Source organism: Manis pentadactyla, chromosome X, assembly GCF_030020395.1.
Source record: "Manis pentadactyla isolate mManPen7 chromosome X, mManPen7.hap1, whole genome shotgun sequence".
NCBI classification, from domain to species: Eukaryota; Metazoa; Chordata; class Mammalia; order Pholidota; family Manidae; genus Manis; species Manis pentadactyla.
In genome coordinates this window covers 102,815,936-102,833,699 of record NC_080038.1, presented here as the reverse complement: position 1 = coordinate 102,833,699, position 17,764 = coordinate 102,815,936, and the positions used below count along the sequence as shown (strand labels likewise).

The 17,764-nt window shown below is 35.2% G+C and overlaps 1 protein-coding gene across 2 annotated transcripts in view; it reads left to right on the top strand.

The window, feature by feature from the left end:
* Positions 1 to 17,764, top strand: part of NUP62CL (nucleoporin 62 C-terminal like) — a 77,720-nt gene that overhangs the window by 21,630 nt on the left and 38,326 nt on the right. Inside the window, exons 2-4 of one of the 2 annotated variants that reach the window (XM_036925006.2) lie at positions 9,780 to 9,884; positions 11,408 to 11,482; positions 14,804 to 14,960. In XM_036925006.2, the coding sequence (XP_036780901.2) occupies positions 9,827 to 9,884; positions 11,408 to 11,482; positions 14,804 to 14,960 (290 nt within the window). In that variant the 5' untranslated portion in view covers positions 9,780 to 9,826. The remainder of the gene's footprint in view (positions 1 to 9,779; positions 9,885 to 11,407; positions 11,483 to 14,803; positions 14,961 to 17,764) is intronic. The other variant, XM_036925008.2, reaches the window with a different exon arrangement.

Sequence of the window (17,764 nt, the reverse complement as noted above, 5' to 3'; positions counted from 1 at the left end):
TTTCATTTCTCTGTTTCCTATCTTCCTATTGATTACTTGAACATTGTTCAGAATTCCATTTTGGTTTAGCTATAGCATTTTTTAGAGTACCCCTTTGCATAGCTTTTTTAGTTGTTCTGAGTATTACATGTACATAACTTACAGTAGTCTACTGATCTTGTCCTTTTACCTGATTGAGTGAGGTACAGAAACTTTTCACCCCATATATCCCTTTTTGTACCCACCCCCATTTGTAATGTAATTGTCCTAAATTTTTTGTCTGTATACATTTAGAACCACATCAGGCAGAGTTACAATTTTTGCTTCAACCATAAAATGTAATTTTAAAAACTCAAGACAAGCAGGAAAATCTATTGTATTTACACATATATTTGCTCTTTTCTTTGTCAGTTTTTCCTTCCTTGGGCTCCAAGATTCCTTTGTCATTTCCTTTCTGTCTAGAGAACTTCCTTTAGATTTTCTTTTAAGGTGATTGGGCAAGAAATTGTCTGAGTTTTCTTCCTCTCAGTATTTTTATTTCCTTTTCATTCTTGGAGGATATTTTCACTAGAAGTTTCACTTGACAGTTCTTTCAGCATTTGAAAAATACGGTGATTCTTCCTTCTTGCCTACACAGTTTCTGATGAGAAATTTCTCATTCCAATAGTTTTTCCCCTATAGGTTAGATGCTGTTTTTCTCTTGCTGCTTTCAAGATTTTTTTCCTTGTTTTTACTTTTCAGAAATTTACTTATTATATGTTTCAGTGTGGATCTCCATTATTCTATCACCTAGTTTACTGATTCTTGTCTCTATCCCCTCCATTCTGCTCCTCAGTCCTCCTTAGCTTTGCATTTTGGTTATTGTATTTTTATATTCTCAAACTTCCATTTGGTTCTTCTGTATACTTCTGTTTCTTTGCTGAGGTTTTCTTTCATTTCTGTTTTTTTTCTTTGTTTTTGCTAAGGCTGTTTTTCCATGTGTTTTAAGTGTGCTTATAATTTCTTGCTGATGCATTTTTATCATGGATTTCAGATCTTTGTCATGTAATTCTAACATTTCTGTCCTCTTGGTATTGTCCTTTTTCATTCAGTATGAGATCTTCCTGGTTCTTGGAAGGATGAGTGATTTTTAGTTGAAATTTGGACATTTTCATATTATGTTATGAGACTCTGAATCTGATTTAAGCCCTTTTTTATTTAGCTGGCTTTATTTGACATTGGTCTGGCAGGGGAAGAAAGGATGTTGCCTTGTTACCTTAAGGCGAGAGCAGAACTTCATTTTTTCTCACTTGGTCTCCATTGCTACCCGAGGCGATGGTCTCCTAGTTACTTCTGCCTGGCAGTGGGAGTTCAGCTCCAGACGTAGTTTCCGACACTGTGAAGAAAGAGTTCATTAACTTCTGGCAGGGAAGAAAAACCTGGATCCCTATTTGACCTTCTCTGATACCATTCTGGCCAGGTTATTGGAACACCTCATTACCACTCACAAGGGCGGAATTTTGGCTCCTCGCTTGATGTTGGATGGTACATATAAGTGGGGAATGGGACCACAACTTTTTATGAGTTTTTTGGTAAAAGTAGAGTGATCATTGTCTATAAGCTTTCTGTCTTGTTAATACCTCCCCCCTTTTTTGGTCTATATCCATTCAACTCTAAGCCTGGGAAATAAGAGGCAAAAAAAAACTATGGAACTCACCATCAAATCATTCCTTGGGACTCAAGATCCTTAGCTAGTTTGCCTTCTTGCCCTCTCTCAGGGTTTTCTTGTTTGTTTTATGTATAATGTCCAGGGATTTTAGTTGAATAGGAAAAGTACATGTACTCCATTTTCCTGGAAATGATAGTCCTTAAGATTTTAATTTTCAAATAGTCAGATCGCTCATCCTTCTGTTTCTCTCTTTGGACTGTTTGTTTAGGCCTTTTCCATTTCAAGATTAATCTTTTTGTTCTTTTATCATTTATATTTTTTGGAATCTTATTTTTTTCTAAATGATAAATGAGTTAAACCATTATATTTCATTAAACAGCTATTCTTTTCCCTGTTTGAGATGTTGCTTTCCACATATACCATATTATATATGCTTGGTTTTGCTTCTGGACTTCCTATTCTGTTCTATTGATCTGTCCTTGTTCTAGTATCACCATTTAAGTTTCTGTAGTATGCCCCAGTATCTTGTAGTGTAAGACTACCTTTCTCAACTTTGTTAAAAACTCTTGGCTATTTTCTATGGCCAACAATTTATTAAGATAATTGGCACTTTCTTATGTTCTTAAACATCAAGGACTTAAGGCTGATTTGGGTATCCTTACAGCACTAGATGGAGGAAATTATGATACTGAACTCTTCCTCTAGCCCAGTGGTTCTCAACTGGATGCAATTTTGCCCCCTCCCCTTGCGGGTATTTGGCAGTGTCTGGAGATGTTTTTGATTGTTGGGAGGTGTTACTGACATCTAGTAAATAGAGCCCAAGGATGCTGCTGTTGACCTTGAAAATAAAACAGCCAGTTATTTTACTAGCAAACTGGGCTTATTTGAGAATAGCAGAGGAATTGCAATTTGGGACAAGTGAGCTATGGCAAAACCACAGGCAAGTCTGAGAACAAAGAAGGGGAATGCTCTTTCATAAAAGAAAGAGGAGAATTGGGAGGGACAGTTATAAATAAAAAGTCCATTGAAGTAAACCGGGAGTTCAGAGTGAAGTGGCTTTTCGTTGGCTGAGTTGTGACAATTTCTCATTGGTTGGGTTGTTGCTGGGCTAGGAGAACATCTTCCTTCCTCCTGTGGGGGTTTTAGAATAGCCTTCCCACTGGGAATGCTGGGTATGTCTCTGCCTGTTGGGTCTGCAAAGGGCTGTGAGGAGTGGCACGTCATGAGAGCTCCCTCTTCTGGCCTCCTGACTCCATTTGAAATGAGGGTTCCTTTATTTAGGTTTACACTGCTGAATATCCTGCAGTGCATGTAAAGGAAAACCTTGTGTCCTTTGCATGCAACACTCCTGACACCAAATCTGTGGGGGTTCCTCTTACACCAACCAATTTTCCAACTCTCTGAACACCAACTGGACATCCTACAATTCAGTTATGATTCCCACTATCTGGAGTTAGCACAGATCTCACAGGTTAAGACCTCAGTCCCACAAGACTGTCCCCTACTTCAGACACCAGTTGCAAGTCCCAAGTTGTCACCTGTACTTCTGATAAACTGGCTGTAAATTTGGGGTTCCCATGACACCCTCCTTGGGTTGGATAATTTGCTAGAACAGCTCACAGAACTCTGGAAAACACTTAATTTACAATTACTGGTTTATTGTAAATGATACAACTTATGAAGAGCCAAATAGAAGAAATGCAAAGGGCAAGGTAGGCGGGAGCAGCCCAGATCTTTCATGTTCCCTCCAGGCATGTCACCCTTCTAACAACTCCATGTGTTCATCAATCCAGCTCTTAAAACCCTTTCATTTAGGGTTTTGATGGAGGTTCCATTATGTAGGCATGGTTGATGAAATCATTGGCTGCTGGTGATTTTATTCACTCTCTAGCCCCTCTCCTCTTCCCAGAGGTCAGAGTTGAGGTTAAAGTTCCAATCCTCTAACCACTTGGTTGGTTCCTCTGGAAACAGCCCCTCATCTGTAGGGACTTTGTAAAGTTCACCTCATTCATATAAATCTGGTGTGGTTGAAAGGGATTTGTTAATATATAACAAAAGAGGCTCCTTTCACCTTTATTGCTTCTGGGAGTGATTTCAGTAACTGGAGATTAAAAAAAAACCCAAATTGACAAAAGATGCTGCTATCACTCTTTCCACTTAGGAAATTACAAGGGTTTTAGATCTCTGTCTAAGAAATTAGATAAAGACCAAATATTCATTTCTTTATTATATCCCAGCAGTGGACTGTCCTCTGCAGCAAAGAATTATCTGGCCTAAAATGTCAGTAGTGCCATGTTGAAAAACCCAGCTGTAGTCCTATGATTAGGAAAATAAGATGTTGTCTCTTAAATTAAGACTACTTTAACTTAAAAGCAAATCATATTAAATGGCATTTGTTTCCTTAGCTACCTCTGGGTATTATGTAATTTGAGGTCGGGTCTCTGAAATTATACCATTACCTGAGACAAATGATCAAGGTTTTAAAATATGGGCATAAATCAAGTGCAAATTTAATAAGCACTTGTAAGGAAGTTTCAGTAATGTGGCCAGTTACAAAGTAAATAATACAAAAATCAATAGCTTTCCCATGTTTAAACAGTAGTAGTTGGAAAATATAAGGGAGAAAGGTCCCATTAACAATTTTACCCAGAAGCACAAAATGCCTAAAAATGTGCATGACCTATATGAAGATAACCACAAAATTTTACTGAGGAGTATGACAGAAGACATGAATAAATGAAGAGACCCACTGAATACATAGACTCAATAGTGTAAGAATGGCATTTATCTCTGGATTAATCTACACATTTAATGTAATTCTTGTAAAACTGCGTTCAGAATCCTTGGGGTAAGGAAAGAAGGGAGAGACTTGACAAGATTCTAAAGTTTAAATGGGGGAATAAATGCATGAGACTAGTCATCTCATTCATTTTTGAAGGAAAGTAATGATGGATTACTTGTAAGAAAATGTGTGAAAATGTGTTTTAAATTCTCTTCCTGTAAGTTTAAAACATTATGTAATATAAAAGTAAATGAATTCTAGTGCTACAATAATTGAGACTCTTTTATGGAACAGGAGTAGAAGGAAAAAATCAGTGAAAAATTTTAGAGTACAGAAACAAAACCTGGGTTTATGAAGATGGCATTTCAAATCTGTGGTGAGAGAGGTTAGAATAGTGAGTAAATGAACTGCAATATCTGGCTAACCAGGAGATTTGGGAGAAGGGGATTAATTTTGCCTCAAAAGATTAGCCGAAAGAAATACTAGGTGAGTTCAAGGTAGAAAATGAAACCAAAAACACTTAAAAAGCATAGATGAATATGAAAATATGTAAATAATACTTCTCGGGTTGGGGAAAGGACCATTATTTGTGTATAATTTAAATATATATAATATGATCAGTCAAGTGGTTCAAAAATAAGAATACAAATAATATGAATAGGTATACAGTTCCCATCTACACCTTCTTCCTCCACCCTCCCAGTCAGCCAACCACTGTAATTGTGTGTACCCTTCCAGAGTTTCCTCATGGATTTGTTAGCAAATAGAAATATATATTCTTAGTTCTCTACCTTTGTTTTTTTGTGGTAATATAAATGGTCATATTCTGTACACACTATTCTATACCTTGCTTTTTAGGCATAAACTTGTACACTTTATTTTAAACATTTGGAGTTCTTACCTCATCAGTCAGTATATAGAGAGCTTTCTTAGTATTTTTTTACAGCATCCTACAATTCCATGGTCTGGATGTATAATTTATTTATCTAGCACTTTGCTGATGGCCATTTGGGTTGCTTCCTCTTTTGCTAATACAAACAGTGATGCAATGGATTTTATTTTACATATCATTTTATATGTATGCAAGTACATCTTTGTGGATAAATTTCCAGAAGTGTTGCTGGTTCAAAGTTGTGTGTATTTGTAATTTTTGAAACATTGGCCACTTGTTTTCCATAGAGATTGTAACCAACTTACACTCCTTTTAGGAAGCTTGGAGGCTGGCTGTTTCTTCAGTGTCCTTAGCAGAGTGTGTTACTAGTTTTTTACTTCTTCCCATCTCTTACCTGAAATTGTTCTAGTGTAGCTATAATTTGAAATTTTTCTCCTAAATGTGAGGTTGAACATCTTTTATCTGTTTAAGAAGGAAAGCGTTTTGAAATATGATATGGCGATGTAAACCGTAAGGGACAGATGATGGAAAGATTTGACTACATTAAAAAAAATGAAAAAAAAAAAACAACCAGAAAAGCAAATGACAAACTGAGGTTGGGAAATTTTTACAAAATTTGAGTAAGTAGACTTGATACACACTTTTATTAAAAATCAGTAATGAGACAATGCTCCTGTGAGAAAATGAGCAGATGACATGAATAGGCAATTTCAAATGAAGAAATTAGAGTAGCCATTAACTGCATAATAAAAATTAGCCTCACCAGTAGGTAATGAATTATAAATACTAAAATGTCTTTGCTGTGATATTGGTTATTTCTTTAAAAGTTTACTACATTGGTGCTTCTTCCAAATGAAGCATAAGGATATTCCACAATACACACTGTAAGCAGTTGTAGGTGTCTGATAATGTTTCCAATTCCTTCCTGATATCTCCTCCCCATTCTTTTTGCTCCCAGTGGTCCTGGGTGTTTTGGATAGCAGTCATCTGATGTCACATATCGCCATGAGTTGTTCATCAGTTGGATACAGGCAGCTATAGATTCAAGTGCAGTTACTTACTAAGTACTTTTTCCTTTTGAAGAGGAAATAGAATACCTGTAATTGTATATCAGGGTCTGGAAAAAGTTGGTTCAATTCAGCAGATACATTTATTGAGCACTTAGTACCATGTGCCATGTACAGTGATCTGTAGCAAGGATGAAAATAAGAACTTTATTTTCAGCTAACCAGTTAATCTTATTTGTGTCTTTAGGTACTTAATTTCTCTAGCTTATTTCTTTTACAGTTTTTGTTTTAAGTTTTAAAGCAGAGGTAGATAATACATTTTCTGAAACTTTATTCCAGACTTCTATTTATTTTTTTCACAGTTTTATTATTATATAATTCACATACAATATAATTCACCCATTTGAAATGTACAGTTAGTTGGATTTTAGTTTATTCACAGGGTTATGCACCCATTACTGCAGTAAATTTTGGAACATTTCCATCACCACCAAAAGAAACTCCATACCCATTAGCAGTCACTGCCCATTCTCCCCTCCCCCCAGTCTCTGGCAACTACTAATCTGCTTTCTGGCTCTATGATTTCCCCATTCTGGACATACATACCATATGAATGGAATCATACGATATGTGATCTTTTGTGATTAGGTTCTTAATGTGTTCAAGGCTCATCCATGTTTTAACTTGAATTAGTACTTTTTTTCCTTTTTATGGCCAAATGAAATTCTATTGTGTAGATAAGCCACATTATATTCATCCATTCATCAGTTAATGTTCATTTGGGTTGTTTCTACAACCAATGTGTGTTATGAGTACTGCTGCTGTGAACATTCATGTACACATTTTTGTGTGGTCGCATGTTTCATTTCTCTTGTGTAGATACCTAGGAGTAGAATTGCTGGTTCATAGGGTAACTCTTTGTTTAACACTTTGAACATGTGTCCATTTCCAAAGAGACTATGCCATTTACATTCCCATTAACATTAAATGAGATTTCCAATTTCTCCACATCCTCAGCAATATATCTGTCTTTTTGATAATAGCCATCCTAATCAGTATGAAGTGGCATCTCATTGTGGTTTTGATTTGCAATTCTCTAGTGACTAATATCGGTGAGTGTATTTTCATGTATTACATGGCCATTTCTGTCAGCACATGTGCATCTTTCTAACCATTCTTTTATAGTCACATCTCCGTCTGACAACAGCCTGGAAAGAATCTCTACTTTTAAGGATTCATGTCACTAGATTTTGCCTACCTGGATAATTCAGGATAATCTCCCTATCTCAGGGTACTTCACCTTAGTCTGTAACATCTATAACTCCCTTTTGTCAAGTAAGGTAACATGTTTGCAGATTCTGGGTATCAGGATATGGCCATCTTTGGGGACTGTACCATGTTAACAATATTAAATCTTCTGATCCAAGAACATGAGGTCTTTCTATTTATTTAGGATGTTTTCAATATGTTTCAAAGATGTTTTGTATTTTTCTGGGTGCAAGTCTTATACTTCTTTTGTTAGGTTTGTTCCAAAGTAGTCTAGTCTTTTTGAGCAATTGTAAATGGAATTATATTCTTAATTTCATTTTTGGATTGTTCATCACCAGTTATAGAGAATTGTAATTTACTTTTATATATTGTTCTTGTATCCTGCAACTTTGTTGAACTTGTTTATTGTCCTAATACATTTTTTATGGATTTCTTAGAATTTTCTGTATTCATGATCATGTCATCTATGAGAAGATAGTTTTATTTCTTCTTTTTCAACTGGATGCCATTATTTTCATTTTTTTGTCTATAATTTCCTGGCTATATCTTCCAATGTATTGTTGAACTGAAGTGGTAAGAGCAGACATCCTTATTTTATTCTTGATGGTTGTGGCAAAGGCTTCAGTCTTTAACCATTAAGTATGATGTTAGTTGTGGGCTTTTCATAAATGCCTTTTTATTACATTTATGAAGTTCCCTTCCCTTCCTAGTTGGTCGAGTATTTTCATCATGAAAGTGTGTTGGATTTTCTCAAATGCTTTTTCTGCTTCTATTGAGATGATTGTATGTTTTAATAACAGTATAATTGAGGTATAATTCACATATCTTAAAATAAACCCTTCTTAAGTATATAATTTTCATCACTCCAAAAAGCAACCTGGTACCATTAGCAGTCACTCTGTTACCCACTCCTTTCATCCCCTGGCAACCATCACTTTACTTTCTGTCTGTAGATTTATCTATTGGGACATTTCATATAAATGGAATCTTACCATATATGGCCTTTTGTGTCTGTCTTCTTTCACTTAGCATATTTTCAAAATTCATCCATGGTGTAGCATGTATGAGTACTTGATTCTTCTGAACTCTGGAAGAGGGCTCTTTTCAGCTTTCTCTTTCTCTGGTTATCTCTGGTAAACTAGCTGGCCTATAGTGTAAATTGTTGCTCTCAGAAAGCTACTTGCCTCTTGATTGCTTACCACCAAAATTTCCATTTTTTTTCACGAGTTCTTTGGCTTGAACTTCCTCACACTCTGTTTTAAATAAAGTCAGTTCTTTCGGGGGTAGCTTGGGAACTCTGTTCTTAGGGACTGCCTTAATCCCTGGACAAAACCTTTGAACCAGTGTGTTGGTTACTGGGCAGTGGCATTTGCCTCCGGTCTTCTTGCTTCAGGGTTGGAACCTCAGCTCTACATGTAAGCTGTGGCAATGCAATTGGGGTTAAGGGTGATGGGGCCCCAGTATTCTCAACCTGCCATGCCTGGTGTGGAACCTCTGCCCTATGAATGGGGGCTGACTGGAAGAAAGCCCCTCAATTTCTCCTGTACTTTCCAGGAATTTGAACCTTTAACTCTGTGTTGGAGGTGATGAGAAGTGCTGGCTTCTTGCCCCTCCCAATGAGATAGTATATCCCTTGGTTGGGAACTGGGGGACAAGGGAGTTCAGTCTTCTTGGCCACTGTGCCTGGAGTATAGCTTCCTTCAAAGTGAGCAGGGGGATGGAGAGAAGGAAGGGAGTGGGTTGTAGTTAGTATGCTACAGACTCTCACTGGTATTGCTGAGTTCTAGCAAATTTTCTTGAATAAATGTTTCATTTGCTGTGTACCATTAGACAATTTCCAGAGATCTAAAAATTTTTTTAATTATTTTTTACAACCAGTTATAGTTGTTTCACTGGGGAATAGGTCTCTAGGACTTATGTTGTAATTCTGCTAGTGGATTCCCTCTTATGTTTACTTTTTAGTAAAGTAGAATTTCTTTGTTACAATGGAGCTAGAAGCCTGGCTGTACTAAGCAGTACTGATTTTTAATAGGTACTTTTTTAAACAGGTTTTTACTATGTCATATTATTAGATTTTAGAGTACCTGATTGTCCTTGCTTTATTTATTTTCTCCATATAAATGAACCCTGTTATAGTGGTGTTTTACTTCTTAAAAATTGTTTTTAGTGACATATTTTTCTGCTTGTTACTTTGATTTTTAGGTTTGGTTCCAGCATCTACTGTTGTTGCCACCACTAGTTCAAGCACCATGGGGTTCATTTCGGTATCGAATGCTTCTAACTCCACTGCTGCTAGTGCGTTCTCATGTAAGTTACTGGTTGCAAAGAAGATATTATTATTTCACATCAGGCCACTTAAGTCAATTTGCCAATATGGATCTCTTTCATCTCATAAATTATCATTATGCTTGAACCCATCTGTAACTGCTGATATCAATAGTAGCTTTGCTTAAGAACCTGTCATGGCTTCAGCTGTGAATTCTGTGTTAACATGATGATTACAGTTTAAAGTGGTGATTTTAAGCATATAATTCATTAACATTATAATGTTTTGAAACGTCTCGAAACTAATGGGAATAGGCAGGGTGGGAGTTTTGCCAAGGATACCTGAAGGGAAGAAGTCTTATCATCCATGTGAATAGGATAAAATGGGAAATAAACGTCAGAGCCTTGCTATTGGTATATTCTTCTGTGTAGACCAGGTTCGTGGTTTTTACATTTTTCCTATCAGAAATGTTAAACATGACAAAAGGAGCAGCCGTAGTTTTGGGTTTTGACACTGTATGATGTTTCTTGGTCTGTCCCTTGAAGAAGAACATCTGGACATGTTAAGCTGAGAAGTGGGATATTATCTCATAACCCCAACTTCTTTGCTACACATCTTGCATTAGTAGAGTAATAGCAAATGTTAAGAATATTGAATTATGTATGTGTCTTTGGTAATTCTTTCTTATAAGTCCATATAAACTAGCTATGCTTTCGAGGTATCTTCACAGTGCCATGATGTTCATCATTAGACTTTGTTATTGTAATCCTAGCTGCAATATGGTCTCCCCAAAGCCCTATTATAGCAAGACTGTCACCATTCCTGGAAATAAAACTTACCAGGAATTGCTGGTGCCCAGTCAGGTGTGAAAAATAGTATCTACCATCCTATCCTCTTGTGCAATTGACATAGGTAAATATTAGTTAAAATTGGCTGGTTACCACTTGACCTGCATTTTCTACCATGTAGACTTCCAGTTTTAAGATAAGACTGAAATTCTGGAAACATTTTGATGTATGTAAGCAATATCCTGTCAACCACAATAGATTTGTGAATATGCCATGTCTGAGGTTGGGAGCTAAAATTATTGAATGAATTCCATTTTCAGTCAAAGACTTGCCCTCTCACTTAACAAGCTTCTTTTCCTTCCTGTTTTTGATATTCTTGTCTACAAAATGGAAACAGATCTTGACCATAGTATTTTAAAAATTAACTCTAATGAGGTATAACTTAAATATAAATATCATAAAATTAACTTATTTTAAGTGTACCAATTCAGTGATTTTTTAATAAGTTTACTGAATTGTGTAACTACCACTATAATCCAGTTTTAGAATATTTCTATCATCCCAATAAGATCTCTCAGCCCCAGACAGCAACTAATCTATTTTCTGTCTCCATAGATTTGCCTTTTCTGGACATTTCATTTAAATGGGTTGACCTTAGCTTTTTGAAGTTTAGCCAAAAGTTTCTAAAGGACTCTTCAGATGAAAAAGACTCTGTATAAATTCCTTACTGTTTTGAATTAAAAGGGTAATAGGTAATACTATGTTGTTCTCTGCAGTTGGTACCCCAGCAACTTTGACTGGATCACTTGATGATATTGCCTTCGGATTTGGAATGAAATTCTCCGGATCAGGTGGAGTAGCTCCTATTCCATCTATTAAGATTTTAGAACTATTGGAGTGTGTTTAGACACTCACTGGAAATGTACTGTATAAGAGGCAATAAATAGGTTGAATTCCATAGCTTCTAGGACTAAGTAGGTTTATGCTAATCTCATCAGAGCATCTAAAAGGTACATCAGTATTGACAATTGCAAATTTATAACCATTTGGAATTATTCTCTGCCCTAAGTGTAATCAGCAAGTTTTAAGAGAAGCTTGCTTGTTATAGAGCTCATCTTTCATATGAGTCTGAGAAGGTAATGATGTCCATTCCCAGCATGGAGGAAGATACACAGTTGTTTATCTACTACACAGACAATATAAATTTGTCTGTTTTTAGTTTAGACCAAAGTCATAAGTTGCAAAATCAGACTGTGATAGAACCTTCATTCTCAAATCCATTGCCTCTTTTGGTATTAATTGAAATATTACTGTTATTTGAATATTATCTCCTATGCCAGAGCTAATTTATACCTTTTTAAAGCAGCACAGAAAACAAGGATCAAAGATAAATACTATATAAAAGGTTAAAATAATCATACCATTCTTCTGTGACTTCAGATTTCCTTTATGTTTAAGCTGACAGGTATTAATTTCCTGTAGGTATCATTCAGCATCTTTGGGGAGGTTTTTTTGTTTGTTTATCTGTTTCTTTGGTAGTGATGGTAGTTGCTTTTTTTTATTACAAAAGCCATATACACATGCATTTGTATATATGTATACATGTATCACTCCCTCTAGGGAGAACAGTTTGGTATTTATCTTTCCAGCCATTTATCCAAATGCATACAAACATAACATTTAATTTATTTATTTTACAAAAATGGGACCATTATATATGTACACACACACACATACACACACACACGTATAATCTTACCATTTGCTATTTTCTTTTTTTGTATGTATGTATGTATTTATTTATTTATTTATATTAAGGTATCATTGATATACAATCTTTGGAAGGTTTCACATGAGCAACATTGTGGTTTCAACATTCACCCACATTATCAAGCCCCCCCAGCACCCCATTGCAGTTACTGTCCATCAGCATAGTAAGATACTATAAAGTCATTACTTGTCTTCTCTGTATTTGCTCTTTTTTCCTAAGTATATTTATCATCTTTGGATATCTGTCCATGTCAGGAAATACAGATGACTTTTTAAAAAAATCTTTGGATGAAGATAAGCTCCTTTACAGGACTTACTTTTTCATAATTGTTTACCTGTGTTGAATTTAGTAGTTACACAGTGTTTGAATGAGTTAATAGAGGGGGGGTGTCTTGATAGTATCATTAATTTTCAGCATTTCTGGGGGTTTCTTTCAGATTTTTATTTTCACGTGAAAAATATGATAACATATGGCTATAAAGAATGGCCATATGGGATCAAATCTGTAATCCTTCCATCATTTTGAGTAATGATGACACCAGGGACCCTTTGTGATTGGGTCTGGTGTTCCCTTGTCACGCTCATTCTAGCCTCACAAGGCCTAACCCCAAGAATGGGGGGAATTATTGTAAGAATTGTTATGGCCAAAAGGGAAATAGAATCTTGTGGAAATATAATGTAGATACTGTTGTGGCTTTGAACTCCAAGGACATTGGGATTTAACAATAGTTTCTAAAGGCATCTTTAAGGACATCCTGAATCTAATATTGCACACACATAATTCAACTATTCTCTCATTATCTACTTTTTTCTTTTTCTTTTTAACATATCCTTGGTTTCCTTACCTCTTTTTCTGCCTTGCTGTTTATTCTTAATTTTGTCTTGCTTATGACTCCTTAATTCTACATGTTTTTCCTCTGTAATTCTACCTGTTTTTACTCTGTTCTTTCATCTCCCTCTGCCTATAGTCTGATTCCTTCTATACTTTTGGAAATATTTCAAAATTTCTGCTTTAGAATCTGATATTTTCCATATTTCTACCTACAGTCTGATTCTTTGTATAGTTATACATACATTTTTGAAAATGAGATTTTGACCCATCTCATCCCTGTTTGGCTAGAGCTTTTTTGTGCCAGACCTACTCATAGTCTGCCAGTAGCATATGGGATGGCTTCCCATCCTTCAGATACCTACCTTTGTCCCAGTCAACTGTGAACCATGAGTAAAGGACAGAGACAGAATTACTAGAATAAAGAATGGGTATCTGAGCCTGATCCCTGAGCAGGTATAGACTAGTTCAGCTTCCCTTAGAATAGGCAGTGCATGTTGGCAGGCCCCATGATTTATGTATTTATTTAGTATGTCCATAAATAACGTGAAAATATTGCTCATTGGGAAAGCAAGGCTAATGTAAAACAAACAATTGTATACATGTTATAATTTTGTAACAAATTTCTTCTTACATAAGCAGCATTTATTAACTACAAGAACATTTGAAAATGTGGAGTACCAAAAAGAAGAAAACATTTCCATTACCCACCAGCCAGTTTTCTCTGCATTGTTCTTTAAGTGCTCAGTGTATAGCAAAAACCAGAAGTGCTGTAGAAGTTCAAAAAACCAAGGGATAATGATGAGTAAAAGAGAAGTGACTGATAATTATGGGGAAGGAAGAATCTGAACTAGGTCATGAAGGATTTCCTCTACAGTAGGCAGGGCATTCTCAGGGGTGCAATAGAAAGAGACACATAGGAGAGAAGTCTGAGCTATAGTTAAAACTTTGGGAGGCTTTTACCTATTAGGCTAGCAAAATGTATCCCTATTATGGGCTGTGATGTAGAAACAGTTACTCTCCCCTGTTAATAGGAATGTAAATTAGCAAAAATCTTTTTGGTAGGGCAATTTGGCAAGATATGTTAAAATTTAGACCATGCTGAACCTTTGATCCAACAATTTCATTTCTAGGAATTAATTACACAGATATATTCATGTAAGTATTCAAAGATACAGATGAACAGAGAGTTTGTATGAGATCAAAATTATTCTTTCCTTGAATGTTTAGTAGAATTTACCAGTGAGGTCATCTTGGCCTGGAGTTTTCTTTATGGGAAGAGTTTTGAGCATTGATTGATTCAATTTCTTTAATGGCTATAGGTCTGATTAAGTTATAAATTTTATTTTTCTACAAACAAATCTGGGGTTTTTACTTTTTAGCAGGAAGGTTAATCCAGATACCTGGCCTGCCACATATATCACTTCCTATCACAGCAATGTGGAGTTCAAATTCACACAATTTTAAATACAATTTCATGTTTCAAAAAATGCTTCTGTGGTTTTCACCCTGACTGATCAAGGAGTAAATAAAGTAAGTTTCTTATTTCTTACTAATGCATTTTATTTTCCAGCTATGACATCAACGACCACCACCACTACTTTCACAACTTGCAGCACCACCGGAACCACCAGTAGCTTTGTCTTTGATCTAAATCCACGAACATCAACTGGGATTAATAACACTGTTCCAGTTGGTATTACTTCCATGCCTTGTACTTCGACTGTAAAGTAAGCCTATTTATTTGGAAATATGTGTGAGTTTTATTTATCATGTACAAGGCATAATTTGCTTGTATAGCTTTAGAACAGTATTTGAAAGTTAAGTAAATGAGTCAGAGTTGAAAGAGCACTTAGATAAAGGCTTTCTGAAGCTTAGGAAGTTGAACAGTTAAGAGCACATCTTTGTCTTACTTGTATTATAATTACTATTTTTAATAGTAGCTAACATTTATTGTTCAATTACTTTATGTTTCATAATATAACAGTGGTTTATAAGCATCATACCATTTAATCCTCACACTAACCCTATGAGTTAGGCACTGTTTTGGTTCCCATTTAATAGATGAGAAAACACACAGAAAATTTCATAATCTGCCCCTGGTCACATACTTGGTAATGGTTGAGCCAGGATTAAAATTCAGTCAGTAGAGCTCCAGAGCCTGTATTCTTACAATCTATGCTCTGTTCCTAATTGTTGGTTCGTTAATTAAACTTTTTATTTTGAGAAAATTGTAGATTCACGTGTACTTCCAAGAAATAATACAGAAAACTCTGTCCTTTACCTAGTTTCCCCCAACAATAATACCTTGGAATACTATAGTACAGTATCACATCCAAGATATTGACATGGATACGGTCAAGATACAGAACAGTTCCATCACCACAAGGATCCCTCCTGTTGCCCTTTTGTAGCCACATTCACTAACCTCACCCCTTTTCCCTGACCCTGTTCAACAATTAATGTTTTCCATTTCTATAATCTTGACATTTAAAGAAATCTTATACAAATAGAATCATACACTATGTGATGTTTGAGGACTTTTTTTATTTACTAGGTATAATTCCTTAGGGTAAAGTTGTCATGTGCATCAGTAGTTTGTTTTTTTTATTTCTGAGTGGTATTCAGTGGTATTGTGGATATGTCATAATTTAACTGTTCATTTGTTGATGGACATCTAAGTTGTTTCCAGTTACTACCTATTATGAATAAAGCTGCTGTGAACATTTGTGTACAGGTTTTTGTGAACGTGTTTCATTTCTCTAGGATAAAATGCCCAAGTGTAGTTGCTAAGTGGTATGTTCATTGCATGTTCATTTTTTTAAGATACTGCCGGGTTATTTTCCAGAGTGGCTGTGCCTTTTTACACACTCGAGCAGCAATGTATGAAGGATCCAGCTTGTCAGGATTCTCACCAGGATTTGGTGATGTCACCATTTTTTTATTTTAGTCCTTCCAATAGATGTGAAATCATATCTCATTGTGATTTTTAATTTGCATTTCCCTTATGATTAACAATGCTGAACATCTTTTCATGTCTTTATTTGCCATCAGCATATTCTCTTTGATACAGTATCTGTTCATGCATTTTGTCTATTTTCTATTTGAATTTGATTTTATATTGTTAAGTTTTCAGAGCTTTATATATTCTAGATACCAATCCTTTGTCAGGTAGGTAGTTTATAAATATTTTCTCTAAATCTACAACTTGTCTTTTCATCTTTTTAACAGGGTATTTTGCCAAACAAAAACTTACTGGATGAGGTCTAATCTGTCAAATTTTCCCTTAATAGATCATGCTTTTAGTGGCAAGTTTAAGAACTCTTTGCCTAACCTAGATTCCAAGTATTTTCTCTATTTTTTTCTAAAAGTTTTATAGTTTTACATTTAAGCTCATGATCCATTTTGAGTTAATTTTTATATGAGGTATGCGTTTTAGATCAAGGTGCATTTTTTTTGTCTATGGATGGCCAGTTTTTCCAGCATCATTTGTTGAAAGGCTATCATCTTCCATTGACTTGCTTTTGTACCTTTGTCAAAAATCATTTGTACATATTTGTGTCAGATGCCTTTTCTGCCTCAGAAAATATTTTAAGATTTTTTTCTTTAGTTTAGTGGTGTGGTGAGTTATACTGATTTATTTTCAAATGTTGAACCAGCCCTACATATGTAGAATAAATCCCAGTTGGTCATGGTGTAGAATTTTTGTATATGTTTTTGAATTCTGTTTGCTAGTATTTTGTTTGAAAACTTTTGGGTCTTAAGTTCATGGGAGATATTGGTCTTTAGTTTTGCTTCAGTTCTTTTTTTATTCTATCTTTAGTTTTGATTTGCAGATAATATTAGCTTCATAAAATGATATGAGAAGTACTCCCTTCTATTTTATAGAAGGTATTGTGTAAAATTTGTTTTAATTCATTAAATACTTGGCAGAATTTTCCAATGAAATCTCTGGGCCTGAATATTTCTTTTTCAGGAGTTTTAAATTACAAATAAACTTCTTTAATTGGTTCTAGAGCTGTTTACTTTATCTGTTTCATTTTTTTTTTAATAATTATTTTTTATTGAAGGGTAGTTGACGCACAGTATTACATTACATTAGTTTCAAGTGTACAAAACAGTGATAAAACATTTATATACATAATTCTAGGTTCCAGCTATCACCCTACCAAGCTGTTACAATATCTTGACTATATTCCTTATGCTATACATTACATCCCGGTTACTTATTTATTTTACCATTGGAAGTCTGTCCTTTTTTTTTTTTTTTTGTGAGGGCATCTCTCATATTTATTGATCAAATGGTTGTTAACGACAATAAAATTCTGTATAGGGGAGTCAATGCTCAATGAACAATTATTAATCCACCCCAAGCCTAATTTTCGTCAGTCTCCAATCTTCTGAGGCATAACAAATAAGTTCTTACATGTAGAACAAATTCTTACATAATGAATAAGTTACATAGTGAACAGTACAAGGGCAGTCATCACAGAAACTTTCGGTTTTGCTCATGCATTATGAACTATAAACAGTT